The sequence below is a fragment of the Ochlerotatus camptorhynchus genome, unplaced genomic scaffold (genome assembly GCF_037179485.1).
Source record: "Ochlerotatus camptorhynchus isolate MF236.1 unplaced genomic scaffold, CSIRO-AGI_Acam_v1.1 ptg000196l, whole genome shotgun sequence".
Taxonomy (NCBI): domain Eukaryota; kingdom Metazoa; phylum Arthropoda; class Insecta; order Diptera; family Culicidae; genus Ochlerotatus; species Ochlerotatus camptorhynchus.
This window is the reverse complement of record NW_027040686.1, coordinates 4,323,346-4,337,174: the sequence shown is the minus strand read 5'-3', so window position 1 is coordinate 4,337,174 and position 13,829 is coordinate 4,323,346. Positions and strand designations below refer to the sequence as shown.

The following is a 13,829-nucleotide window of genomic DNA, read 5'->3' as shown; positions in this document are numbered from 1 at the left end:
TTTTATGTAAATAGTTGTTAATTTTGAATATATTTTAGTTGAGTTTGTCCGTCAAAAGACCTACTTTTGAAAATCGTTTTTCATTCGCACCGGAGGGGTGCGAACAGCAACTATTGGCCAAATTTGAGTGCTCTAGGACCTTTTTTTTGCTGTTTTATTTAAGCATTCCGCACAACACAAACCCAATTTCATTACTTCAACATATATGAATTTCAGCATACATCAGAAATATATAGGATGTCAAGTGTGCTCCAGAATTTACGATTGTAGTTCAGTCAAACACTAACGGACCCTAAGGTCTAAGTAATTTGTTGAACGATACGGGTACAATATTAAAATGCCGATTTATAGCTCCACGTTTGCTATATGGATTTGCTTTAGGATGTGAAGGATTGTGCAAACATTATTCATCGCATATTGAGGTCATGACTCATGTCTTATGGATATATTAAGTTAATTTTTGCCTCAGTGCACCTTTGATATCCCGCTGATCAAGTAGTCTTGGACGGTTTGACACAACCGAAAAGCTGCGTGTCACAACATAATGTCCTCGTTTGCTGGAAACATATCGCATCGGGAACCGCGCCATGCGAGCTTCTTGTCCTTTGCAAAACCCGTAGATTAAAGATCTGAGTAGCTGAAATGTACTTTGAGTTTGCTAACGATTTCTTTATTCTAGCTTGATTGCAATTACATCCATCAACTGAATAGTTCGGAGAAGTGTAACTTTGTCAAGACGACGGAGTCCTGCCGGGAAAATGTGTTCTACTTTGACTATACGTACTTCCTGTTCTGCACGATCGGCGAAGAAGACAGGTGGCAGTTTGATTTGGGAATAGCCTTGTTGGTGTTCATATTATTAATTTTCTTTACTGTGCTGGCAACGACGGCTGATCAGTTGTAAGTACTGCTACATCTATGATGACTTCTAATCTACTGTTTCATGATACAACTTGTTCGACAATCTAGCTTCTGTCCGGTACTGGCCGTGATAGCCAAGACTTTCAGAATAAGCGAAAGCGTCGCTGGGGTAACGATCTTGGCCTTCGGTAATGGATCACCGGACCTTTTCACTGCGATTAACAATCCCCACAGCGATACTGAGCTGATGTTCGGTGAACTGTTGGGAGCGGGGATGTTCGTCATTGGCGTCGTGGCCGGCACCATCCTAATAATCAGGCCATTTCAGCTCAACTCCGCCGCAATAGTGCGGGATGTGATATTCTTCATCTTTTCCGTTGCGTGGATCTCGGGTTGTGCATTCGATCAACGGTTTTCGCTGTCGGATGCTATCGTTGTAGTGGTGATTTACGTAGTCTATCTGATCGTAGTTGTGATTGATTTCTTTGTGCTGAAGCACAGATTTCAGGAAGCGGAATCGCAATGTATTGAATTTGTATTCAGACTTATGGGATAATTTATGTAACGAGGCTTCTTATTCCAGTATCGCTAACGGGAGAAATTCCGGATAGTGACTCTTACTACAATGAGCTTCGTGGAGAAGCGGAGATGGTCATAAGATCACCCACTGTGGGTTCGGAGCTTGACATATCCAAGACAAGAATAAGCGTCTTTCAGAACGTGCATCAACGACGGCCGCCACGAAATCATTATCTTTTCATAGATTTTCTGGAACACATCAGTCCTATTGATCGCGCCGAGTGGAACGGCAGCACCTGGTTCTGTAGGATGTTGACCATTTTGAAAGCTCCCGTGATGTTCGTTTTGCTGTTGATTATTCCCATCATGGACTACACTGCCGAGCGGCATGGTTGGACCAAACTGTTGAATATCCTGCACTGGTTGACGCTACCGATGGTGACGCTGGGTGTGAGTGGGTGTAAGTAGGGCTCATTAACTTTGGGGTCTTTTGAGTTCTAACAACAATTAATCTTTCCAGCATTCTTCGACACTGTGCTTAATTGCCCTGCCTGGGCATGGCTGTTGATCTGTTCCTCTTCGTTGATGACCGTACTTTTCTGCACATCCAGAACAGATCGACCTCCGCGGTACCACCTGGCATATGCACTGTTGGCTTTCGTTGGATCAATCCAGGTGATCTACGTCGTGGCCCAAGAAGTGGTATGTTTGCTCGTTACACTGGGACTTGTGCTGAAGCTTTCGAAATCGATGCTTGGCCTCTCGGTGCTGGCCTGGGGTAACAGCATTGGAGATCTATTTTCAAACATTACATTGGCGAATAGGGGTTACGGAAAAATGGCTTTTGCTGCCTGTCTGGGAGGGCCTCTATTCAGTAAGACACTGTTAATTGACCAATTTTTAACGGATCATGAATTAAAACGTCTGCATTTTAGATCTTTGCCTAGGCCTTGGAATCACTATGATTTTGAAGGCGTCAGCAGCGGTAGACAACGTGGCCTTTGTAAGTATTCACCCAACCTTAACCTAGCATGAATCATTCTAACAGAAAATTATCCCCACAGTCCCGCGAAGGAGCCTTGGGTGAAAATTGCGAATGGTTCCTCGTTCAGCTCTTGTACACACTCCTGTTTGTGCTGTTGTTGAGCGACTTCCAGGGTCGCCAAAGTACCGGCGTAGTCCTGATCACCATCTATGTCATATTTTTCCTGTTTTGCCTGCTGGGAGAGCTGGAAGTGATTCACCCGTTCGGGACGGATCACTACGACGAATATGTATAATGAAGTGGAAGCTCGCGGGTTTGCACTTTAGTCTTAAGTGTTGCGCCTTTAGTTAGTTCGCGCTCGCTCGTTTTCGCGAAAGCTTGCTCGATTTCATACTTGCTGCATTTGGCTCACAGACACTGTTCACGGCATGTATGTGCCAAAAGACAGTAGGTGCGTGGACTTTCGAATTAAAGGTCACAATTTGCAGCTTATCATTAAGGTTGCGCTGCAGCTTGTGAACCGAGTCAGTCAATCAGTCGCGGTTAATAGGTCCGATCGCTTGTAGTGTGTAATTGTGTTGTTTGCTTATTTTGAGAGGATAGCCAAGTTGAGTGGAGAAGGTAGCCTGTCCAAAGTTCAATGAACATATAACTTGTTTTGATAGAAAACTAGTGCCAGGGTTTGTTTTAATAGTAGCAGCAGCAGCAGCAGTATGCCGGCGCAGGTTGTAAATAAAGATCTTCAGAATGAACGCAGCAAGTGTACGTTCAATCAGGAGGAGTTTACTCTCTGGTGGGTGGGTGGAGAGGAGAACCTGAAAGAGAAACGATCGAGAGGTGAGCATAATCGTTGGCTGGTTTGGTTGTTGGTATGCTTATGGTGGATCATGATTCGCAAGGATCGATCTCTGAGAATAGAAAAAAAAGAGCACAATGAACACGGGTTGTATGGAGGGCACACGCCGCGAATGATAATGTTATCATGTCTAAATTTGCACGTAAACATTTAGCAGTCAAGATAAGCTGTACCTTAACAATAACTGTGCTATCAAGAGTAGGATGGTGAACTTATCTCAGACAGTGTATATTTTCGAGTTATCGAAATTTTAGCTAGTCATCTCTGCTTTTATGATAGGATATTTAATGAAAATATATTTTGAATCTTTTCTAAATGATATAAATCTTGATTGAGTTATTAAACTTTAATAAAATTGAAATTTGAACCAGGGGAGTACATAGTTTAGATTGAAGTTGGGTTCATCATTTCGCATAATTGTGTGATCAAAATCCTTCGATGTTCCCCTTCAAGAAACCTACTTCGCCAGTCAGCCAGAGTTCCAGGATATTGTCCCACTTCATTTCGCCTCGCATCAGGAGCTGTACGAGCAAACAATTCGTAAGGCTACGGTCATATTCACCAAAGTGAAGAAACTTCTCACAGATCAAGGGAAATACGACGCCAAGAATTATGTGTAAGTATTTCGTTTTTTGAAGAATTATAGTAGCCCTTAATCTGAATTCTTTCCAGCCACTTCATGGAAGCGCTGCTGGGATCGGGTTTCATCAAGGAAGGGAACCCACTGGGATTACACTTTTCCATGTTCATTCCGGCGATCGTGGGTCATGGAAGTCCAGAACAACAGGAGCGCTACCTCAACAAGGCCCTGAATTGTGAATTTATTGGATCCTATGCACAGACGGAACTTGGACATGGGACATTCCTACGAGGACTGGAAACGACGGCCACTTTCGATCCGGAGACGGATGAAATTGTGATCAACAGTCCAACGTTGACTGCGTACAAGTGGTGGCCTGGAGCGTGTGAGTTATTTTCTTCAATTAATGCATCTTCACAAATCAAAATTTGATATCGTTTCAGTGGCCCAAACCGTCAACCATTGCATTGTGATGGCTCAACTCTATTCCAATGGAAAATGCTACGGCATTCATCCGTTTATGCTACAGGTTCGTGATTCGGAAAACCACATGCCATTGCCAGGCATTGATATTGGGGACATAGGAGACAAAATGGGTTACAAGGGTGTTAACAACGGTTATCTGGGAATGAAAAATGTTCGTATTCCCCGTACGAACATGATGATGAAGAACGCCAAACTGTTCCGGGATGGAACTTATGTGAAACCATCTTCGTCGGTGTTGGCCTACGGTACGATGGTGTTTGTGAGGGTCATTATAGTTAAGAATATGGCTCAGTCGTTAGCCAAAACAGCTACCATTGCTGTGCGATACTCTAGCGTAAGGCGACAAAGTCCAATCAATCCTAAGTAAGTTGAATGTTTCGTAAATTATGAAAATTGTGTAACAATTGATGTTTTTTGTGACAGTCAACCAGAGGTTCAAGTAATCGACCACGTGACGCAACAAGCCAAGCTGTTTCCAGTGCTAGCGAAGGCAATTGCCCTTAAGCTAACATCTGATAGCCTGTGGGAAATGTACGAACAAACGACGTCCGAGTTGAACTCCGGCAGTCTGGATCGTCTACCGGAGTTGCATGCAATTGCTTGTTGTTTGAAGGTCGTCTCCACATCAGATACCGCAACTGGAGTAGAGGTGTGTCGTCTGGCTTGCGGAGGACACGGATACCTGACCTGTGCGAACTTCTTGAACTACTACAGTTTGGCATCGGCTGCATCCACGTATGAAGGTGAGAACACTGTTCTGCTGCTGCAGACTGCAAGGTAAGTTCTACAAGTAGGACTAAACCTAATAAAATAAGCTCATTTTTGGTGTGAAATTTTCAAGATACCTAGTGAAAATGTGGAACCAAGCCGTCAAGGGTCAACCACTGATGCCAACGGTTCAGTACCTGAAAGACTACGTCGGAAGCGCGGTCAAACAATTCCCATGGAGTAACTCGCTGGCGGTTATCATTTCTGCATTCCAAGCTGTAATTGCCAACAAGCTTCGGCTGGCTTGCCAGCGTATTGAACAGCGCAAAGCTGGTGGATCTACTCCGGAGGAAGCTACCAACATGACCGCACTGGAGTTGATTCGAGTGGCCGATATTCATGGACGGTGGTTTGTGCTGCAGTCGGCGTACGAGATGTACGAGAAGGCCTGCCAGAAGGCGTCGCCACAGATGGCTTCGGTGATGCAAGAGCTCTGCAAGCTAGTGGTGTACGACGAAGCGCTGAAAATCAGTGGAGATTTGTTGAGGGTGAGTCGGTTGGTTTAGCAAAGTTGGGTCTATTTTCAAGAGATTTGACGTAATTCTATGCAGCTGAAACTATTTTAATATAGATAACGGTTTATAGAAAGTATATTTGCTAAAGCCTTGGTGCGCATATACTACTGCATAATTGCGTTAGATAATGGTACGGTTGTCATAATGGACGTTAGGCATAATGCAACAATCACATGCTATATCGCTCGGCTTTCAAATGTAAGTTCTGTAACGCAAAACTGGAGCTTGAGCTTGGATGACCATACATTTCGTAGTTTCTACTCCGTGATTGACAAGCTCCAGGAAAATTGCACAGAGATTCAAATGAATGTTGGAATGAGCTTCTCTATGTACACTCGCAAAACACAAAAATCGGTTCCCATGTTAGGGAACGGGAGGCGAATATGGGATATAGGGGAATTTACGTATTCTCGTCAATCTAAGCAGCGTCAGCATTTCTATTAGCATTTTCTCAGCTTCACGCACATATATGACGTGTTTGTTTGTTAGCATGTATCTGCTGCTTGCTTCTCTATCCAATCAAATCAACAGAATTGTTCAAAACTGTTTGAAAGCGTTTTTACAACGCTCCAAACTACTCAGGTGAGTGTGACTATTGTCGACAGCACCTTTTTCTTAGGCAACATTTGCATTTGAACTGCGTGTTAACTAGCTGTTCTATTATCGGCATCTCCAAATCAACCGCATTTTGTAGTGTGTATATTTCATTTAAAGAGAAATATGACCTAACAGGATTACTCAGTAATGGGTCTGGGTTCAATCCCAGTCGAGGTCGGTGGGATTTTTCTGAGGCATAAAAATCTCTGGTCACGTCTTCCTTCGGAAGGAAAGTAAAGCCGTTAGTCCCGGCCCATGTGTGTTAATGAATGGGTGCGATATCCTACGCAGGTGTGGTAGCTGCCTTCCTGCACATTCTATTGCCGTCAATGGATGGCAATCGATGTCCGTCGGTGATTGGCACTAGATTGCGGAACAGAGACCGACGTTAAATAAAGGAAAGAAGAAGAAGGATTACTCAGTCTCAAAAATGTAATCAGATTGAAGCTGAAAGACTAATCAATCGTTTGAATACATTCACCGAAGTGTTTTGATGGCAAAATACAGTGAAATTAACGTTTAAATTTTGGATGCCGAAAACAGTCAATGGGTGCCGAAGCCGACATTTAACCTAATAGCGAAGACTACAAATCAAAAAGACTGGCAACTCTGCCAAAAATCAGGAGACAGTAAGTTTCTTTTTTACTCTACGAGTAAAATTCCAGCTGAAATTGAACAGATGCGTAAGTAAATTTGTTTTGAAAATTAAAATCATGGCAATGATGCCATTCACAATGATGGTGGGACCTTCCTCGATCATTAATTGCTCGTTCCGCATGGCTTTGGCACCTGGCCACAATGGAGGAAGCTAAGTTGTGACGCTCGACAACTTGGCACAGTAGTTGCTGACCATTTGAATGTCACTGGCCAATCCGACACTGTTGTTATCATACTCTGGAAGAGGTCGGTCGATTCCAAGAATTGTTAAAGCATACAGAGGATCACTATCCGGTGGTTTTATATTCTGACTACATCTAAAATGGAAATATATTCTTTATCAATAGGTACCGTTTGGGATTGTAGTCCTAGTAGTGAAGGTACCGAATCTTTCTTCTTTTTGAATCCTTGAATTTTGAGCAGCTTCCGAATGATGGAAGTTTACTCAATGGTGGTGGAAGCTGCTAATTCCTGATTGTTTCCAACAGGAAAAATAAACAATATTGTTGCAATCCTCTACTTGATTCACCATGACGAGTTTTTCGGTTTGGAGTTGGAAAACCACCGGCTTGCTGGGATTAGGATACAAATTACCGTGAAATTTTGTAGAGCAAAACAAAAACAACAACGAGTACCGTGTTATAATTATTCGTTTCGGTGACATAAGGTTACACACACACAGTCTTTGTTTATGAGCAGTCTCACTAACACTTGTGCTTCAAAGTTCCACCTTTGATTGACAGAGGCGCTGTTATCAGTGACGTTTAACATTTGAATGGGAGAAGGGAACAGTTGCCAGTCTTCTTGATTTATAGTCTTCGCTAATAGATTAATAGACGAATCTTCTCCCAACAAACTACCCAACAAACAATCGTCTATTAAAGAAACCACTTCTTGGCCATTTTATTCAACTGCATGCTTAATAGTACTTGTACTATTTTTAATAATAACTTCTGTTCAGGCTTTGTTCACACAAATCTGGAGAATTTATTCAACCACAACATTGAACTACTGGTGTTGTATAAGGTATGTCGAGAAGCTTTTATTTGACTTATATGTGTTGTAACAGAGTTTATACGATAAAATTTTTGATTATTCAGCGTTTATTAGACATCACTGCTTCCTTAAAACAGTGATGCTCTGTTTACGCTTGATTCTCATGTGAAGTAACGTTTAATTAGACATTATTATACATTTATTAAACGATTATTCAACTGTGGGAAAATTAACCCGAAAATAAGTGGACAGGTGACAGGGACAGGGAAGGGTGTGTGTGTTTTTTAAATGCATTGTATTTCAATATTTCTGACGTGGCTCGCACCACACAGATATTAGAAAATTTATTAAATACTTATACATGCCGTTGTATGGGAATCGAACCATGTACCTTCCGATTACCAGTCGCTTGCCTTGTCATCTGAGCTATCCTAGATTTCATCATATGGGCAAATCAATAATCTATAAAAGCTTGCATTAAAATAAATACCTATCAGCACTCCCGATCGCAACTCTAGCTCCTTCAAGGCCCTGTGGGAATGATTAATTCATTCATCGTTGTTATAAATGAGACCAATGTTGCCTCTTCACATCTTCAAGTCGAAAGAAAGGATGCTCGGTTATATTTTGAACTAGATCAATGCATTCATTATCGTGAGTCATGTGATCGATGATTACTATTTAAATTAATTATGTTCTACACAAATAAAAAAAAGGGTTGAGCTTGGGATTGAACTCACGACCTTTTAATTGGAAAGCGGAAACGGTAACCACTACTCTACTGAGTTCGCCAGGTGAACTTCGCCTTGTTGTAAGACTGAATCAGTGTTGTCGAAAAATGAATCTAATAAGTCGTTTATAAAGCATTTACAAATCATGTGATAACAACATGAACGCATAGTGGTATAAGAGCTATTATGCTGACTGTATTCACCTTTATTCAGCAACATTGTAAAGTAATGCAATGCAATCTAATAAAGGTGTTGGAGAACATTTATTAGACGTCTAATAAAGCATGTTATTAAATCACTTGAAAATAGTCGAATTAAAGTGTCAATGTATGTACAAATTACACTTATTCAGTTTGTTATTAAATCGAACTTTTGGCGTTGAATTGGGAAGACATTTAACACTTTTTCAGCGTTTAATAAGTAAATTAATAAGATCAGAGCAAACAGTGGAACAATGAGCTTTTTCAGCACATAATTCGACAACTCTTTTTATTCAGCATTGTACACTGTTATACAGCATTTATTCAATATATATGCTTATTTGTGACTTTGAATTGTTTGTTGGGTGGTATAAGAGCTATTTTGCTGAGTGTATTCACCTTTATACAGCAATATTGAAAAGCAATGCAATGAAATCTAATAATGGAGCTAGAAAACATTTATAAGACGTTTAATAAAGCACTTTATTCAATCATTTGAAAACAGTCGAATAAAAGCGACAATGTATGTGCAAATTACACTTATTCAGTTTGTTATTAGATCAAACTTCTGGTTCTGAATCAGGAAGACAGTCAACGTTTATAAAGCTTTTAATAAGTAAATTAATCATTTCAGAGCAAACGGCGGAATAAAAGCGAATCTATCGATCTCAATGAGCTTTTTTCAGCACATAATTCGACATTCTGTTTTATTCAGCATTATACACTGTTATACAGCATTTATTCAATGTGTATGCTTATTTGTGACTTTGAATTGTTTGTTGGGTATATCTCTAAAATCAACGGTTGGGATGCAATTCAAAAAGCGCTCAAAAACGGCAAAAAGAAACACTGGTGCATTAGGAGAAATATTCCATTTTCGTAAATAGGAAGAGAAAATATCTAAACTTTTCTGCAGTCTGCTGCAAATAACACGAAAACTTCTTCCGTCAGCGGAAATGCCTGTATCATCGGCGAAAAAAGATTTGAGACAAATCAAGGAGGTCCGATGTGAAAATGTTTTACCATATATTCCCAAGAATGCTACCTTTAGGAACTCCTGCTCTAACAGGTAGTTGATCAGATTTGAAATTTTGATAATTTACCTGCAGAGTTCTGTCAGTTTAATAATGTTTGTACTAATTTCGTAATATAGAGTGGAAAATTAAACTTTTTCAATTTAGCAATCAAACTTTCATGCCAAACACTGTCGAATGCTTTTTCTATGTCTAGAAGAGCAACTCCATTTGATCAGCCTTCAGATTTGTTTGAACGAATAACGTGTTTTGTAATTATTTATGAGCAAAGTAGGCTTTATAATGAAGGTCAAAGTTTGTCGTGTGAGTGTGTAAAGTGCTTTTATCAAGTTTTTTTTTTAAATTTAGGCCTTGACTGTACTTTTTTTTACTCCAGATCACGGAATAATAAAAAAGGCCTTAAAGCTTAGTATTAAAGATTGTAAGAAATTATTTTTGACGTGGGACTACGTCTTTGATTTCTATATGGGGGTACACTTTGTGAAAACTGAAAATGAAACATGTAACAAATTAAGAAAGATTTTGAACGTTAATAACTCAGCTGCCCCTGGTCCAATTTCAATAATTTTATCACCAATCGATCAGAAATATGGCTACGATAACAATGCTTTCGAATGTTGATTTTCAACAAGAAACTATTGAAAAACTGGTAAATTTCCAGCATTGTCCAAGAGCGTCAAATTAACTAACAAATCCACCAATTGCCTACATGCATATGCTGCTTCCCCAGCACAGTCGTCAGAGAGTAGTAAGTAGACGAAACAAGTCGAAGTGGCGTTCGCCTCCGATCCTCGGGCGCGTGCGAATAGGGAGGATGGAATTGCGTAATATGTTGCACACTCATCCCCATACTCAAACCCACACGCTCCCAACGATCACACCACTGTGTGGTGGTGTTCGGTCGTCGAAATTAGTAGCAGCAGTAGCAGTGCTTTCGGCGTGTGGCGTTGAAAATTGTTCTCCAGTAACAACGAAAGGCTGCCTGTAAGCAGCGAGCTGCATAGCCCACATAAGCAACCATCAAAGGAGGAAGAAGCTGCACCGCTATGCTATGGATCGGAATCAGTAGCTCCTCGTGAGTCACTGCGGGTCGGTCATCTATGCCAAGCGTGTCAACCTCGCTTCAAACGACATACAGCTAGACAGCCTCATCCGTGTTGAACACCCAGCTCAGAATTACTCAACCATCACTACAAAACGGTCCTTTTCAGGGCTAACAAAAATTTGTTAAAGAGTATTATTTGGACATTGGTCAAGGTTATCAGTTCCCGCAAGCAGCTAGCCATCAAGGCTCAACCTGTCTATAGAAGGTGTGGAATTGTAGGCCTGAATATATTGGTGCAATTAGTTTTTCCTCGGCTTTCATTCCGCACGATTCGTTTCTTTCGTTTAATCAATCACCCTTGCAGTGACGTCGAAAAGATTGTTTCAATCGGCGCTGACATATGAAATTTAATGTGGATCATAGAATTTTTTGTATGTTACCAAAATTTATTTATTTGTTAAGTCGCCGGGAAATACAAGCTGGCGATTTGTTTTTTTATGATAACTCCTTACTTGAAAACAGGCAAAAACTCACAAACAGGCTGATTTTTCATGGTATACAGTGTGATAATTCAATAATCAATAAATTATCTCAACATTTAGTGGCAAACACTAAATGTTGAGATAATTTATTGATTATTGAATTATCACACTGTATACCATGAAAAATCAGCCTGTTTGTGAGTTTTTGCCTGTTTTCAAGTAAGGAGTTATCATAAAAAACAAATCGCCAGCTCGTATTTCCCGGCGACTTTACAAATAAATAAAATCAAACAAAATCATCATGCAGAACTAGCAAGGATTTGTTTTACTTCATGCGTTATGTTAAGACATCGTCTCCCGCAAAGTCTACATTTTGCCCTCTACCAACACATACATCAGGGCTAGATAGATCTACACAGGATCTATAGAATCCACGCAATTTCAAAAAACCAAAATGCACAGCATTACGAAAAGAGGTCAGGTTTCGACCAATAGCACATAGATTTTAATTCTAAACAAGCCAAACGATTGGAAATTTATCTACCAATCTGCTAAAATGAACACTTAGTTAATTTTCAATAGGTCACTATTGAAAAATAGCAAATGTCCAACTGTTGCAATGGTGATCAAAATTATCACCGAATGTCTGAAAACAGCGCATTCCCTAACACAGACTTAAAAATCGAATTCGATGCGGTCCCACTGAACGGTGCTCATTCAATCACCGTAAGTGGTGGTGTCCAGTCCAGCAGCAGCAGTAGTAGTAGCAGCAGCAGCAGCAGGAGTGCTTTCAACAACAACACAACGAAAGGCTGCCTGCAAGCAGCGAGCTGCAGAGCTCATATGAGCAACCATAGAGAAGGAGGAAGAAGTCCCACCGCTAGGCTAGGATCGGAATCAGTAGCTCGTCGTGCTCAGTTCAGCATTACTCAACCATCATAAATTTGTTGAGAGTATTATTTAGACATTTGTCAAGGTCATCAGTTCCCGCAAGCAGCTAGCTATCAAGGCTCAACTTGCTCTCTATATAAGGTGTGGAATTGTAGGTCCGAATGTATTGGTGAGATTAATCATCGTCCGACCATTTTCCAGAACACGCTGGTAGGAAGTGTTAAAAATCCATATAATTTGAGAGAAGTGGGAATAATTCGCTTTGGGTGTATATTCAGTCCCCAGAAAGCCAATAAAATCAAATTTGTGAGAAAATTAGCTCTCACGAGTTCAATCTCTCGAAGTCCCTCCTTTTTTACATATTCTGCACAAACGATACTTTCCGCCCTGCCCCATTCATATAATTCGGAAGGAAATCCTGTGAGGGGTGAATTGAATCCACTTTAATACCAAAATGCACAAAACACTCAAGTTGACAGTCCCTTGGATTCTCTTCATCAACTTTCTGTTTGAAATAAATACTACAAATTTGATACGCTTACAAATAAAAAACGGAAAGTGTTAAGATAATTGATGATTGATCAATTGCGAAAAAGAACTAAATGTTCACAGGCCCTTCTACTTTTTTTTTAGAACACAATCTTAGACAATTTTTTTTAGAAATTTTTGACCTAGAAAAAGATTACAATACAAGATAACCAAGCACCCGGGCTTGATAATAAAAAAATCAAGATTGGTAATTTAATTTAATTATGCCCTATAAGTCTGAAGAATGTAACGATTAATTGGACATAATTCTCCAAACGCGACCCGACCCGTAGTTATTAATAATCATTATTCCTATTGTTTAATAATCATGCATGTAAAAATTCAAAGTGTGAAATTCACAACTTCGGACCGATAAAGACTTAGACCAACAACGCTTAAATATTCTAAATTGATCCATTGGTGCAATTCAATAAAACTATTTATTGCCAACTCTTTTGACGCAGTTCACCACGATGACCGAGAGTGATCTGATCCAGTTGCAGCAGAACTTTGAAGGATGCCTCGAGGCTCTTCGCCCGAATGCCGTTGGAATTGTGGATGCCTTCGATTATCCGGATTTCGTACTGGGCTCGGCGCTCGGAGCGTATGATGGAAACGTGTACGAGCGACTGTTTGAAGAGGCCATGAAGAGTCCGCTGAATCAGGTGCGTAAGAGGGCGTTGTCATATGAGGGGTAGTTCAACATGTTTGAAAGTTTTCCATTGTAGGAACCGGTTAACAGAACGTTCGAGCTTTACCTGAAACCATTGATGAAGTCAAGGCTGTGAGGACATATCATTGATGTTCATTTCTATAAATCATACATACTTTGTGAGGGGTAATGGGTGCAATAAAACAGCGGTAATCGTAATTTAACTGAACTTGTTTTTCTTTATTATTAAACATTAATAATGCAGAAGAGTACTGAGAAAAAAACCTGTTCAATAATTCTTACGCAGAGAAGAACAATGCTACAATACAATGTAATAAGTAATAAGATCAATGATTTAAAAAAAACAGATCGTTTGAGATTTCCAAAATAATCCAAAGTTAAAAATACTAATAGGTTTGGCCGCAGCTTTTCGTTACACCTTTGTG

At 40.3% G+C, this 13,829-nt stretch overlaps 2 protein-coding genes across 2 annotated transcripts in view; both read left to right on the top strand.

Annotated features, from left to right (window-relative positions):
- LOC135702723 (probable peroxisomal acyl-coenzyme A oxidase 1) overlaps positions 1-13,788 on the top strand; it is a 365,647-nt gene extending 351,859 nt beyond the window's left edge. The window contains exons 2-9 of the mRNA XM_065223770.1: positions 3,066-3,202; positions 3,675-3,837; positions 3,894-4,186; positions 4,245-4,650; positions 4,711-5,064; positions 5,129-5,543; positions 13,196-13,396; positions 13,460-13,788. Coding sequence (XP_065079842.1) covers positions 3,079-3,202; positions 3,675-3,837; positions 3,894-4,186; positions 4,245-4,650; positions 4,711-5,064; positions 5,129-5,543; positions 13,196-13,396; positions 13,460-13,519 — 2,016 coding nt within the window. The 5' untranslated portion in view covers positions 3,066-3,078 and the 3' untranslated portion in view covers positions 13,520-13,788. The remainder of the gene's footprint in view (positions 1-3,065; positions 3,203-3,674; positions 3,838-3,893; positions 4,187-4,244; positions 4,651-4,710; positions 5,065-5,128; positions 5,544-13,195; positions 13,397-13,459) is intronic.
- LOC135702686 (mitochondrial sodium/calcium exchanger protein-like) lies at positions 545-2,662 on the top strand. The gene is made up of 7 exons (XM_065223712.1): positions 545-616; positions 680-900; positions 970-1,385; positions 1,445-1,840; positions 1,901-2,254; positions 2,316-2,383; positions 2,445-2,662. The coding sequence occupies exons 1-7, from the start codon at positions 545-547 to the stop codon at positions 2,658-2,660; spliced, it is 1,743 nt and encodes a 580-aa protein (XP_065079784.1). The 3' UTR covers positions 2,661-2,662.
- Positions 13,789-13,829: the final 41 nt, after the last annotated feature.